We start from the raw sequence: 14,541 nt of genomic DNA, 5'->3' as shown, positions 1-14,541 counted from the left end.
CCCTGTGACGCCTGCGAGGATCCTATTCTCTCAGGGAGGGCTGGCGTCTTCTGCAGAAGGACCTCTCGGGAGCCCTCGGGGACAGCCTCGCCGTTGGGCCCCTCCGCAGCGGGTGTCATCAGAGGGCCGTCTCCTCGGTACCCGCATGCCCGGGCCTCCATGGGTACCCACCAGCCTGCTCAGGCGTCTCCCCACCGCCCCAGCGAGGCGGGGTCCGGAGTTGAGCCCGGCAGCGAAAGTGTCCAGGCCCCGGAGGGTGAACCCACACCTCCTCTCCTCCCCCTAAGAGCACCTCTTCCTTCCAGTTCTGTGACCCTGGGCTCAGGCGCCACATCTGTTAAATAGATTTATTGACAATATCTACTACCCCTTGGGGGTTGCTGTAAGTCCTGAATAAGATACCCCAGGCAGGGTTGCTTGGTACTTGGCCCTCCTGTACAATCTTCACTCCCTTCAGGCCTTATCACCCTTGTTATGTGCCAGATGGGCAAAGTGAGCCTCGCAGAGGTTAAGTCCTCCAGGTCCCACAGCCAGAGAGTAAGTAGCCCTTGGGATTCAAAAACCCAGGTTGGTTCAAAGCACAAACCTCATCCTGAGTTATGGCTGGGGGCACAATCTGGCTGCCTGTCTGTGGAGGTGCTGGAGCTGATTCAGTTCTGTTGCCTTAAGCCAGTCCTCTTTTGGGCCTTAATTTCTACACTTGTTGAACAAACATGAGCATGATCTCCCAGATTGGGTCTGAGAAGGGGTCCTGGACTGCTGATCTCCCAGGCTGTGTCCACAATGTAGCGACCACATGGTTCGCTCAGCTGTTCCCTTCAGCACTGCTGGGTCTGGCACTTGGGGATGGACAGTGGGGAGCATACCAGCTGCCGAGACTTCCTGCATCTCCAGGTTTTTGGTTCTGTGTACCACCAAGATCAGGCTGGGCTGTGGCCTCTTGAGCTGGTTTGTGGAAGATCAGCTCAGGCCGGAGGACCTCTCCTCCCTCAACTCCATTAGAGGCAAGTGGCCTGGCTGGGGGTTGGGCTGGGGGCTGGGAATCCCTCAGAGCTCCCCTTGTCCCATGAACTATACTTTCCTTCCTAGAGAAGTAAGCCTCCTAAAGCCTCCCCTGAGACCCTGCAAGCCCCACTACCCCCCAAACCCCTGTCCGTGGTCTCAGCATGGTCCCAAGGTAGCTGGGCCCTCAGTTACTCCCTCCCTCACTGACATCTCCCTCACTCTCCTTGGGCACCTGCACAGTAACCCCTCCTCTCTCCCTTAAACCCCCAGCCCTGAAGGGACCACTGAGCTGGCTAGGCAAGCACCAAGGGCTTCTCTGAGGAGGACGATGATCATTGACTGAGGGAGGCAGGCTCAATAACCCCTTCACCACCCCCTCACCGTGTCTGGTCTACCATCTCTCCAGCGCAACATGGAGTTGATGGCTGGATGGGCCTGGATTCTGGGAAGACCATTTCTGAGCATGCCTGAAATAGTAAGTTGGGTTGCTAGAAAGTTCTGTGGTTGTGCACAGCCTGCAGGCAGGCCCTCCTTGAGCCAGGCAGAGGCAGAAGAGGTGGTTCCTGGCTTGGCAGCTGGTACTGCCTGGGATTTCCCACATGCAGGGAAGGGACCAAGTGGCAGGTATCTCCCCGAACTAGGATTCACCCTGAAGTGCAGGCTCAGCCTGGCTCCAGGACTACATTGCCTCCCCGCACTCCCTGCAATCTGCCATATTATTGCAAAGCCTCTCAGCTTACAGAGCTCTGTCACCACATTGTCTTATTTTTATGTGGCAAATGTGTGATGGGCCCAGGCTGCTGGGCCTGTTTACAGAAGGAGAGCTGCATCCTGCACTGGAGCATGTATTCAGTCCCTGTGTCAAGTGGGCCTGTCTGCCAGTGGCCAGTGGGGAGCAGTCCTGGTGCCCTAATAACAGGAGAGAAGCAAGAGGAAGCCACTGTGGGCAGATATGAGGTGGGTCCCCTGCCTCTGAGTGTCAGCTCTGGAGGGGGGACATCAGGGATCACCCCTAGGCCATCTCAGGGAACCATATTGTAGGGATGCCAGATCAAACCACAAGGTCTTTTCTCAAGTTGAAGCCCCAGAAGCCCTTGTGCTGTCCTAGGACATGGTGGATTTGAATATGGACTACCCTACCTGTGTCCATTGGACCCCAGTCCTGTCAATCTCACTTAGTGCTCCTCAGCAAGGTCTGCAGGGCCAGGACCCTCTCTGACATGGCCACCCTAGCCCAGGAACCCCTTGTCTGGGTGAGGACAGGGCAGGGGAGAGATTTTCTGTACTGATGCCCTTCCCCCTCTGATTCTATCCTGGCTTCTGCCTCCCAGGGGTTGAAACTACCTCCAACCTCTTAAGTTCCCAAAGAAGAAAAGGCCCAGCCAAGACCCCAGTCAAATAAACCATTTTTGTTGGCTTAGTTATTGACATCACCTAGGAGGGCTGGGGACTTGAAAACAGGAAACCACCTGGGATGGGTTTTTGTCAGCTCTCATACACATACGTGTGCACATGTACCCACATGAGCACACATGCTGACCACATCCACAGCAAGTGGGCCCTGGCTGGGTAGGTGTGGAAACACTTATTAGAGGTCTAATAAGATGTGCAAACAATGGAAGGGGGTCCTAGAGGCCTGGGAGGGGAGGAAGGCCGAGTAGACTTGGGACTCCTCTCATTTAACTCCTGTATGGCTCCTCCATGGCTCTGGGCCCCAGAGGGTCAGAGAAAGGGATATGGTTGGAATGGATATGGGGAGGCCTCTCTCCTGCTTGAACATAGAGTCCATTCTCAACGGAGACGAAACTGCTGCAAGCAGAGGCTGGCAGGGGTGTCCAGGGGGCAGGTTGGTGTGTTGTGTGGGTCGGGATCGGAGCCCACCTGGACAATGGCTGGGGTGGGAGAACCGTGTCCAGATCTGCCGGGTAGAAGTAGTTGGTGATGATGGCATAGGGGATGTAGAGAGAGGCCAGGGAGGCTTGGCTGGCTGCCTGCATGGTAATGGGGAAAAAGGCCCAAGTGAGGTTCCACATCATGGCCCCATCTCCATCCCACTCAGTTCCCTGCGCAGAGCCATCCCTAATCCTCACCCTTGCTTGTGTCTGTGTCCGGGGGCTGCTGAGGGGTGGCTGAAGCTTCATGACAGACCTGGGAGAGAGTTAGGAAGGTCAGAAATAAAGCATGTGGCTAGCCCAGTGACATAAGGATTTAGACTGGGCCCGGCTGGGGCTGGGTCTCACCAGTGCTTCTGCCGATGCAGCAGGTAGAGAAGATAGATGCAGCCAAAGAGGAGGACCCCTGAGACCCCCAAGATCCCGGCCAGGTCGGCCCGCAGAATAGGGGCTGGGGTAGGGGCAGGAAGCTCTGTGCACAAAGAGAGACATACCAGATTGGCAGCAGGTGGCCCAAGTTCCTCCCTGCCCTCCCTGGGCCCTGCTCCTCATCAGCCCTACCGTTGTCTATGCTGAGGTTCCCACAGGCCTCCTCGGAGCCCCCAGGAAAGGAAGTAAACTTGCAGCAGAAGGTGGTGTTAGGACTGGGGCTTCTCCCCTCAGACCCTTCCAGGGTGAGTGAGATGCTGGTTCTAGTTTCCCACTGGACCTTGAGGGCAGGGGGCCACTTCTGGGTGCCGAATTCTGGGTGCAACACAGCCAGCTTGGTCCCTCCAGCACCATTGGGCCCCCCACAGCTCACAGTCACCTGGGAGATAATACTAGATCCTAGGAATCCACAGCGAACAGTGAAGGATGGGGACTTGGTGGCCTCCATCTGAACTTGAACCCACACCTCAGGTGTCCCTGTGGATACAGACAAAGGCCCAAGGCTGAGTCTCCATCACATCCCCATGGCCTCTGCTTTTCTCTGCCCCCCTACTCACCAGCAGTGATGCAGAGTGTCAGCAGTGCCAAGAGCAGAACCAGAGCCCGGTGCCTCTCCATGGCTCCCCTTTGGCCCAGGCTCTGGGGGCTGTTGTGGTGGGGATGGCACCTGTTTCCGCTCTCATCGCAGGAAGTTTTCATGTGTGAGCAGGCCCAGGAGCAGCTGGACTCAGTGTTCTCCGCAACCCAGATCCACTTCCTTCTCTGTTTACCTCAGCTGGCGAACACAGGGCAATGAACCCCCTCCCTCAGAACACTTAAAGTGACAGTGACAAGGTTTTTTCTGTCCCCACACTGCATTACTGTGAGCAGGGCAAGTGGCTCAGGTTCCTTTACCAGCCCTGTCTGTGGGTAACAACCTAGGCAGGGCAGGCTCTGGGGAAGGGCGAGGAGTTGGGAAGGGATGAATACTGCAAGGGGACCTGGAAAGAATCCCCTTCCTTCAGGAGGAGGGACCCCTGATTTCTCCTTAGAAAGAAGCCTCTGACCTGGACCCTCCCCAGCTAAGAAGTAGGGAATGTGGAGGAACATGGGAAGAGGAAGACCTGTAAGCAGGAAAGCCAGCAGGGGGCTACCTAAGAGCCAAGCCCAGCTTGACACATCACTTTTCCACTGAGGACACCTGAGGTGGGTATCCTCACTGTCTATATGCTAACCTGTCCCACATTTAAATCTCCGGCCCAGACCTCCCTTTCCTTTCCAACATCAAACACTCCCCAAACTGAATTCTGCCCCATCTACAGCTTCCCCTCACCTCACAGTTGAGGGCTACTGGCTTCCAGCTGCTCAGGCCAAAAGCATAATCATCTGTGATGACTCTTTCACCTCCAGCCCATCAGGAAATCCTGAGACTTTCCATCATAACCACCTGATTTCTTATCACTCCCACCGCCACCTCCCTGACTCAGGCCATCTTTTCCCCACAAAGTATTGCTCTAAATTGTTTCTGTTTCTGTCCATTTACAGAATGCTGCTGTATAAGCAGTGACAAGAGATCAGAATGCTTTGCATTCTGTCTTGTACTCTGCTTGACTCTGGAATGACAGTAGCTTGGTGAGCTCAGGGTTAGAGCCAAGGGGGTTGTTGAGGACTCTCTTGTTCACTGTGTGGTAAGAATTGAGAGGTGGCCCTGCCTCAGGGCTGTGGTCACCTTCCTGGTTTGCTCACCTGCATGACTCAGCATCTGTTTAATCCTGTAATGTTAGCCATAAACCAAATCAGTCTCTTGGGTAAACTCTGTCACCCCATCCACACCTTAGAGCTAGTAAAGAGGGCCCCAGATCAATCACTTCACAGCTCCCAGCCCAGTTAGCATTCTCTCAAACCTTTGACCTTCTCTCAGGCCTGACATTCCAATCTCCAGACCTGACTCAGACTTGCTCTCACCACTTCCTCCACTACTGTTCTCTTGACAGAGTGGGAGACCTGTGCAGAGCTGACGCACTTCTAGGTGGCCCAGCCCAGTGTGGGTGCAGAACATGGGCACCTGAGGCTGCCAACCTCAGCCTCCCTCGCCTGGAACGTTCTTGTCTCTCAACCACTGAAATCCCGTTTGGCAAGGCCCAGGTCTAATTCTACCACCTCCAGGAAGCTGTCCCCAAGAGAACATTTCCTTTTTGGACAACCATCTCACAGACGGCAGGCACCAGTGGTGGCTCTGTCTTTTATGCAACCCTTACACAGTCCAGATACATAAGGGAGCTCAATACTTGGTGGTTGATGGATTAAAAGCCATGGTACAAAGTCAATTACTCACCAAATTTTTCATTTTTTCCATCTGTAAGCCATGTTGTCCCCTCAGTAAGTTCCAATTGTATAAGATTCAAAAAACATAGACTAGAAAACATTAAAATTCTCCTTCACCAGTCTATTAATTCCCATTCCCCTCCCTGTTTTAATTATCATGAAATTAAAACTGCCATCCTTTTATCATATCTGAATTTTGTGTACTGCTTAGAAGACCAACTTCTAAACATAATTTTATGGTTTTGTTTTTATTCTTAACTCTGAGGGTTTATTTTTAGCCCATGAAGAATTTTAACAGGGGATGATAGTGGTATAAAATAGTGTAACATTTTAGGGAGAGCTAGAAGTCCCCTAACCATTTATTGAACAGTAGTCTCTTTCCCTACTGTCTTGAAACGCCATCTTGAGCATAAATTCTTACAAATGGATATACTTCTGGATTCTCTTTCCTAGTCATTATTATTATTATTTTACTTATTCCTATTTCATTGCCACATGGCCCTAAGTAGAATACTTTTATGTTTTGATATATGTTAGGGCCCTTGTTCTCTCAGAACTTCCTTGCTTATACCTGAAGAGTCTCCAGAGTTTTGAGCTTCAGAGACACAACAGGTCATTAAACCTAGCACCATAAGCCCTGAATCATCAGGTCTGCGCTGCTCACCTCATCCCTCTTGGGTCTGGAGGTATAGGTCAGGTGACACAAATCTGGTAACAGCCACTTCCTGCTCTAATACCTCTTGGTGAAGTCCATGCAGCCATAGCCCAAATGAAGCTGCAGTGAAAACAGACCTTGTGGTCAGTCTCTAGAATGAGGTCCAGGGGGGTTTGAACTGGTGCCACAATTTTCTAGCTCTGCAAGCTTAGACAAAGTGACATAACCTCCCAGAGAAGCAACATCTCCATAGGAATCAACTCTGCTTCACAGTGTAATTGAGAGCAACTATGTAGGTGTGGCACTTTGCTCACAACCTAGCTGGAGCCCTCAGTGAGTACTGGTCACCATCCATTTATATGAAGTTCCTCATATGAGTTTTTAGAGTGAGACTCATAACTGTTCCATATACTTTTTACGCATATTTTATTTTTAAAAGATTTTATTTATTCATTTTTAGAGAGAGAAAAGGAGGGAGAAAGAGAGGGAGAGAAACATCAATGTGTGTTTGCCTCTCACACACCCCTACCTGGGGATCTGGTCTGAAACCCAGGCATGTGCCCTGACTGGGAATTGAACCGGAGACCTTTTGGTTCACAGGCCGGCATTCAATCCACTGAGCCACACCAGCCAGGGCTACATATATCTTAAATGTTGTGAAAATGTCACCTGTGTTCCTGCATCGAAGTAATGTAAAAACTAAGAGGTAACGTTGAATGTATACTACGTGCTAAATTTGTTCTGAGTGATTCACATGTACTAGCTCCACACTTAACAATTACCTTATGAGGAAATAACTTGCCCAGGGTCACAAGGTTAGTACACAGTGAAGCTTGGATTTGAACTCTGACAAAAATTTTGGCTCCAGAACCCACACTATTAACAACTATGCTGAACTGCCTTTCCCATGCATAGTTAAAATTTTTTAATTGAATTATAAGGTTTTTGTCAAAAAACAGCAGCGCTCTACCCCATCAGTGAGGAACCTATACAGAGTTCCTAGCCTGATCTGCCTTCCCATCCTCTACTGTGAGAGGCTACTGCAACCACATAGGATGCTCTATTTTTCAGCTTTCTACTATGCCACGCAGTCCCATTGCTGGTTCTAATATACTTTATCAGATTACATAGTTTTCCTTCTAGGCTCCTCTACGCTAGAGGTCTTCTTCAATACCCTGGGATTCATTTCAGTGAGGTTGCCACTCTTCTATTTCTCTGCTCCATCCTGACCTCAGTCTTTTCTTTTTCTTTTTCAAATGAGGAGATTATATAGTCCCATACTGAGTCTCCACTTCCTAGCTGTGCAACGTTGGACAAGTTACTTAGCCTCTCTGTGCTTCAGTTTCCTCATCTGTAACATCGAGATAATATTAGTGTCTGTCTGACAGTATTGTTAGGAAAAGTCAAATGAAATAAGGCTTAGAATTGTGCCTGGTACATAATTAGTGCCTGATAAATATAAGCTGTGACTCTGGAAATTTCCTGTTACAATCATTATTATTTAGACACTGCCACCCACACTTGGTTCTGCAGTGTATTTGGTTTGGTTATTTTTCCATGGAGAAAGCCTACGGCTTTTTTGGCTATGAAGCAATATTTTTTTCTTATGGTATTTTAGAAAGATATAAACTGGCATCTCAGAAGGGTCCTTGGCTATTGGGAAGGTGACTCGCCTGCTGTTTTAATTAGAAGAGAGATTTTCAGGTGGTGCCCTGAAAAATGAGGTGATGTTCTTGAAGAGCTACTGCTAATGGGGAGACATCACAGTGCTAGGAGCCAAGTTCCAGGAATAAACTGAGCTAGGAGATATGTTCTGAGCATCAAGGATGATTATAAGGGGAAAGGAGCCTGAAACATATGACATTAGAGCGATTTTCTGAGTCAGAATGTCCTATTCCAGTAGCTCCTCTGGTTGGATAAGCTGTTTTTTTCCTGACCTCAGTCTTTAGTGCCTATTTCTCCAGCTATTCCAACTCAACACATACTTGGGGTTTTCTGTGAATCTGTACTTAAGACTTGTTTTGTGTATACTTTCAAGGATTACGATGTTCTACCCTATTCCTGGGAAAGCAACCACAGAGCTCAAGGAAGACTTCCCACCACTTCATCCTCTCGTGTCATTCAAACACAAATTCTTTTATTTGTAAACCCCCAGAGTAGGTATTGCTTGGAGTTCAAAAGATGGTGACTTACCTGATAACTGAAGACTTTTCTCAGAAATTTGGGGAAAAACCCTTCCACTTTATAATTTAGGAGAGAATACCAACAACTCACTTTCTGGCAGAGCTCATGGCCACAACAAGAATTGAAAAAGCCTTATTTAAAATTATTTTATAATTTTAAAAGCAATTATTCAATAGTAAGCTAACAGACAGTGCACAGCACTGAGACTCCTGAAAAGTATTACTTGGTGTCACTTATCAACCTGGTAAGCTTCAGCCTGTGCAGAGGCCTCCATCTCTCCTGCCTCATCTGGCCTCAGCTGCAATTCCAGCCTGGCCTGGGCCTAACCAACTGGAAGTGCTGCTCATGAAGCCCACAGCTCTACCTCTCCTGGCAGGAAACTTCCTGGAATGAAGTCCTTCAAGTTGTGGTTGTCAAGGTGGGGTGTGTGTCCCACAGGTGGTATACAGACTATCCACTGGTGTCATGCAGAAAAAATGATTAATATTTCTAATTTTTAAAGATAAAAATACAATGAAGTTAACTTTTATTACTATTAAGTGACACTGGTGTCCTCACTGGGATCCAAATGTCATGGTTTATCTCTGATAAAATCAGCAACCTAAGGTAAGAAAGGCAAAGCCACTGCTTATTATGATGGACTGCAACTTATATGCTATAGGATGTAGTGGTTCTGTCATTCCAAACAATGCGTAATATTATTATTTGCTCTTGGAAATCATTTTCTGACCTGTTACACGTCTTCTAAGTGAGTAATTTCAATGGATTTTGGCTTATCTATTAAAATAATACATGCAGCCAAAGAAGCACCCATTCCACTTGGATTTACATGTTTTTAAGAGGTACTCCTTCCAGTTATGAAGGTCATTAAAATCATCAAGATAAAATAAACTTTCAGCTAGAATCAGAAATGTTAAGCGATGGCCCTGGTCAGGTGGCTCAGTTGGTTGGAACATCATCCCATACACTGAAAGGTTGTGGCTTTGATTCCCAGTCAAGGCACATACCTACATTGCGGGTTCAGTCCCCAGTCGGAGTGTGTAAGGAAGGCAACTGATGGATGTTTCTCTCTCTAAAATCAATAAACATATCCTTGAGTGAGAATTTAAAAAAGAAATATTAAGCTAAGATTTAAAAAATGTTTCTCACTTTGCTCTCATTACAATGTTTTTAGTGCAAAAAGGTATATTATGCTATTAACCAAAAAAGTATTTAGAAACATTTACTTCATCACTAACTCATCCACTATATTTTTAATGTGTATAAATAAACTAAGTAGTAAATGTTTATATAATATATAAATTTTTTTAACTGATAGATGCTCAAACATTTGGAATCTTAAGAATTGAAGGTTCCATTTCTGTTACTAGTGCTGTGTAACAAACCACTCCAAACTTAGTGGTGAATCACCACCCATTTACCATGCTCATGGATTCTAGGGGTCTGGAATTTGAAAAAGGCATAGAATGGTGGTTTATCTCAGCTCCCTGATGCCTGGAGCCTCAGCCAGAAGACAAAAGCTGGGTGTCAGAATCATTTGATTCACATCCGAATCATGTCTGGTGTTGACGCTGAAAGTAGTCTGGGACCTCAGCTAGAACTGCTGGCTTAACACTTACACATAGCCTTTCCATTCAGCCGATTGGCACTTTCTCATAGATCCAAGAGTGATTAACTCAAGAAAGAGGGCATGGAAGCTGCCAGTTTCTTTAAGGTCTGGGCTTGGAAACTGGTATAGCATCACTCCATCATATTCTATTAAGCAATCATAGAGCCCACATTCAAGGGGAGAGGACTTAGAACTCAACCTCTCACCAAAGAGTGGTAAAGAATTTGGGGACCATGGTATAATATTTGCACAGATTCTAAGTTTGGAACTCAATTCACTACATTGGGCTGTCTGGCTGCATACATATCTCCAACATTTACAGAGCTTCCAAGTTACTCTTTTGATCTTATGAAGTATGTACCCTCAGCTTGGTTGGTATTGAAATAACTCAGGAATCTTTCCCCTCCTGGGACCTTAGTGACCTCCATATCTTCACCTCAGTTCTCCCATTGTTCCCAGAGAGCCTAGAAAAGGATCCTTTTCCTGGAGCTGGTCCACCTGAACACAGGTTAAAGATCTCTGTCCCCAGCGTACTTGTAGACTGCCTTTCTAAAAGGAGACTCACAAACCCAACTTCTAGCTTTTATCTAGGAGGAAGGGGAGAGAAGGAAAAAATGGATTTGGCTGAGTGACCTGATCACAGGAAGTCATGGTTCCTTCTGCAGAGACCACTAGCTGGATGGCTGTCTTCAGCCTGGAAGACCACAGTGAAAACTTGAAATTAAAGCAGATGCCCAGTAATGGGATGAACTGGAAATCATATCTGAAAGGAGAGACAGAGGGGTTCCTTAAACCACAGAAGAAAATAAAGTAGAAAGTGACAAGTGTCTTCATATATTAGATTGCTTGTCAGAGGAAAAAAGAGAACAGAGGGGGCTGTGCTGGTCCAAAAAGTAGAATAAGAACAAACAAGTTGATCGGGGACTCAAATATTGGCAAATTTTAGTTTCAGGTAACAGCTAATAAGCTTAGTAATCAATGTATGTAAAAAGCTATTGTTTCCAGAACTGGAGGTACCACCCACTTTGATTCCAAGAAACCATAAGCAGTTCCACCTCTGAGCCTCAGGAGGACTGCAAGCAATCAAGATGGTATCTGAGCCATTGTACTCCAGGGTGACCACTGCCCAGGACACAAAGACCACTGCCCAGGGCACAGGGACCACTGCTGAGGATGCAGATGAAAGGACACTGAAGCTTTTATCCAATTAACCTTTTCCCTGAACTCCAACCCCTTACCTACTCTTCTCCTTTAAAAAGGGCCCATTTTATACTGGAATTTAAGACAGTCTTTTAGGGTACAAATCCGCTGTCTTCTCAGATCATCGACCATCTGAATAAAGCGCCCATAAAGATTCAATCTCTGTCTCTGCTTATTGGGTCTGGTAGGTGACAGGCAGCATGAGCACTGGCTTTTCCGATTTCATATTTTGGCGACTCTGCTGGGACTGACTTTGGGACTCTCCAGTAAGTCTGGGTATTTGACAGGGAGTCCCACTGGCTGCCTAGACTGGGGAGTTCCAGGGTGCGGATTTGGAGATTCCCTAGCAGCTGCCAAGTGATTTCACTTGGCGACTCTCCTCCGATTCTCGGCACCTCCTGTCTTCTTCATCTTTGATTGATTTTGATTGAATCACTGGGCTTTCTGGTTCAGATTACAATCCAGGGTCATGACCAAGATTGTTAGGTAAAAAGACGACTTCTGGTTTTAGGTGCCATAAGGTACTGTCTGGTTTATAGAGCTCTGCCTGTTTGGAAGGCATCTTCTGGTGCCGTAAGGTACTGCCTGGTTATAGAGCTCTGTCTGTTTAAATGGGAGGTGGGGTGGGGGGTGGACTCTGTTCCAAGAAGCAGCCCTTTGGGGCGAATTCTGGCTGATTGGTCGACCTATGCTTATAAACCTATGACTAAAAGAAAATGTTTTTTTTATTTTAACACTGTTTGGTTTACATATAATCTAGACTCAGGAGAGCGCTGGCCACTGAATGGGTCTTTAAACTACTATACTATATGCAATTAGAGTTGTTCTGTCAAAGACCAGGGAAGTTGGATGAAATGCCTTACATAGAAGCTTTTATGAGTTTACATAATAAAGATCAGCATTAAAGGGAAATAAGTTAATGGTACCGTAATCCCTCTATATCGCGGTTCACTTATCACGGCCTCACTGTATCATGGGATTTTAAAAAATTTATTTATCGCATTTTTTGCTATATCGTGGGATTTTGCGGTACTGTGTACATATGTTGTTAAAGTTACGTAGGTTTAAGAGTGTAGAATATGTTTAAGAACATGAGTAGTGTTTATAAAAGTGTGGAAAAGGTTAATAAGGGACTGGGAACGGTTTATAAGTGTGGTCTTCCTGGCAGCATACAGAGCGATAATGGACCTGCTTTTGTTTCAGAAATTACACGGAAGGCTTGTACAGTTTTAGGAATCAAGTGGAAACTCCACATGGCATGGAGACCTCAGGCTTCTGGGAAAGTAGAAAAGATGAATCACACCTTGAAGAAACATATAGCAAAGCTGTGCCAAGAAGCTCATCTCCATTGGGACCAAGCTTCACCTATTGCCCTGCTCAAGATAAGGGTGGCTCCTTGAAGTGGGATTCAATTGAGTTCTTATGAAATTGTGTATGGGCGACCATTTCAGGCTATGATTGGAGTGGGAGATATGTATATAGATCAAGAAGTGAAGATAAAGGAATATGTACAACAGTTAAGTCAGACCTTGGCTGTAATTAATGACCTTGCTTGTATTAGGGACCTCTCCCCTACAGGTTCACCACATTCCTTTGAGCCTGGAGATAAGGTGCTACTCAAGACCAGGAAGACAGGATCTCCACAAAGCCAACTAGAAGAAAAGTGGACTGGACCCTGGGACAAACTCCTCACCACCCCAACCGCAGTGAAATTGGCAGGAACAAAACCTTGGATTCATCACACCAGAGTAAAGAGAGCACCAGAGGAACGATGGACCACTGAACCACAAGAAGACCTGAAAGTTTTCTTTAGAAAACAATGACTTATGTTTTTTTCATTACTTTTTGTTTAACCTCATGTTATGGGCAACTTATCCCTTTCAAATGAGATGAAAATGTTTGGGTATATTTAGCAAAAAATGTGCTAAATATTTCCGACTTCTGTCTTGCAGGAGGAACTTACATTGAACAAGCTTTCACTTCATGTCTTACAGGTGTCTGTGCTGCCTTGGAAAGCTTTCAAAATTATACTATGTTCAACCATATCAATAAGAAAATGACATACTCTGATATTTATAATTGGGGACCAGGGGTAACCCTAAAGGACATGGAAATGTTTTCCTTAAAGGTCGCTAATGTAGCCCCAGCTAGAGAGTATGCAACTTTTGTCAATTGTACTAAAAACTGTGATGTGAAGATGAATTGCACCACCACCACTAATGTATATTATGCTTTTGCTCATGTTAAGTTGCCTGCAAGATGGTTTCTAATATGTGGAAAAACTGCTTATTCCTATGTTCCAGCCAACAGTTCTGGGGGACCTCGCTCTCTGGGAAGACTGACAGTGTTCATGCCTCAGAAGTCCCGCCCCACCTGGCTTCAATGGGAACTCTCCCTTGCACCTGATTGTAACAGTGATTTAAACCTTTTTAGCCCTAGGAATATATATCCTTGACTATTTGTGATGCCAGCCATGGTAACCTATTTGAATGTAGAAATAAGTAGATTGATCTGTGCTATGGCAAAAGCTTTGAATGCCACTTCACAAGCCATCAGTGCTATTAGTCAAGAACTAGGACAAGTGAGAGAAGCAGTATTAGAGAATCATGCTGCTATCAATACAGACTACCTCCTTTTAAGACATAATCATGGATGTGAAGAATTTAAAGGACTCCGCTGCTTTAATCTGGTAATTCACAACTTATAGAGCATAAAATAAAGCAAGTAAATGAAGTAGTATCCAGCATTAAACAGAGAGAGGAATTGTTTGGTATTGATTTGTCCAAACTAACCTCCTGGTTACCTAGTATCACTGGTCTTAGAGAGGCATTTGTTCTTTTTTTTTTCATACTTTTTAGTATTGTAGCTTGTTGCTTCTTACAATGTGCCCCCTTATGTAGATCTGCAATTAAGTGTATCCCTAAGCCCCCTACCAGAAGGTCCAATGCTAATATATGTGCTCAACAGCAAAATGAGCATTTCCATACGAAGCTGATCTGATAGAAATAAGATAAACCAATAGTGGGGGAATGATGGGGGACTCAAATGCTGGAAAATTTTAGTTTCAAGTAACAGCTAATGAGCTTAGTAATCAATGTATGTAAAAAGCTATTGTTTCCAGAATTGCAGGTACCACCCACTTTGATTCCAGGAGACCATAAGCAGTTCCACCTTTGTGCCGCAGGAGGACTGCAAGCAATCAAGATGGTATCTGAGCCATTGTACTCCAGGGTGACCACTGCCCAGGGCACAGGGACCACTGC

General features: G+C 46.2%; 1 protein-coding gene and 1 pseudogene across 1 annotated transcript; one reads left to right on the top strand and one right to left on the bottom strand.

Annotated features, from left to right (window-relative positions):
* Positions 1-333: 333 nt before the first annotated feature.
* On the bottom strand, positions 334-4,653 carry PVRIG (PVR related immunoglobulin domain containing). The gene is made up of 6 exons (XM_090276743.1): positions 4,639-4,653; positions 3,884-4,101; positions 3,459-3,803; positions 3,246-3,369; positions 3,096-3,153; positions 334-2,996 (listed from the first exon to the last, which is right to left on the bottom strand). Exons 2-6 carry the CDS (start codon positions 4,023-4,025, stop codon positions 2,685-2,687), a joined length of 981 nt encoding a protein of 326 aa, XP_090132869.1. The 5' UTR covers positions 4,026-4,101; positions 4,639-4,653; the 3' UTR covers positions 334-2,684.
* Positions 4,654-13,097: 8,444 nt separating this feature from the next.
* On the top strand, positions 13,098-14,278 carry LOC150008996 (uncharacterized; annotated as a pseudogene).
* Positions 14,279-14,541: the final 263 nt, after the last annotated feature.

Source organism: Furipterus horrens, unplaced genomic scaffold, assembly GCF_987537825.1.
Source record: "Furipterus horrens unplaced genomic scaffold, mFurHor1.1.pri manual_scaffold_5, whole genome shotgun sequence".
Lineage (NCBI taxonomy): Eukaryota > Metazoa > Chordata > Mammalia > Chiroptera > Furipteridae > Furipterus > Furipterus horrens.
The sequence above is the reverse complement of the archived record's forward strand: the minus strand, read 5'-3'. Positions and strand labels throughout refer to the sequence as shown.

Bases quoted from the DNA above. Each gene is read 5' to 3' on its own strand.
- PVRIG (XM_090276743.1), bottom strand. From the start codon at position 4,025: ATGAAAACTTCCTGCGATGAGAGCGGAAACAGGTGCCATCCCCACCAC. The intron at 3,804-3,883 runs GTGAGTAGGGGG...CTGTATCCACAG, and splicing joins GACACTCTGCATCACTGCTG to GGACACCTGAGGTGTGGGTT. The intron at 3,370-3,458 runs GTAGGGCTGATG...CTTTGTGCACAG, and splicing joins GAACCTCAGCATAGACAACG to AGCTTCCTGCCCCTACCCCA.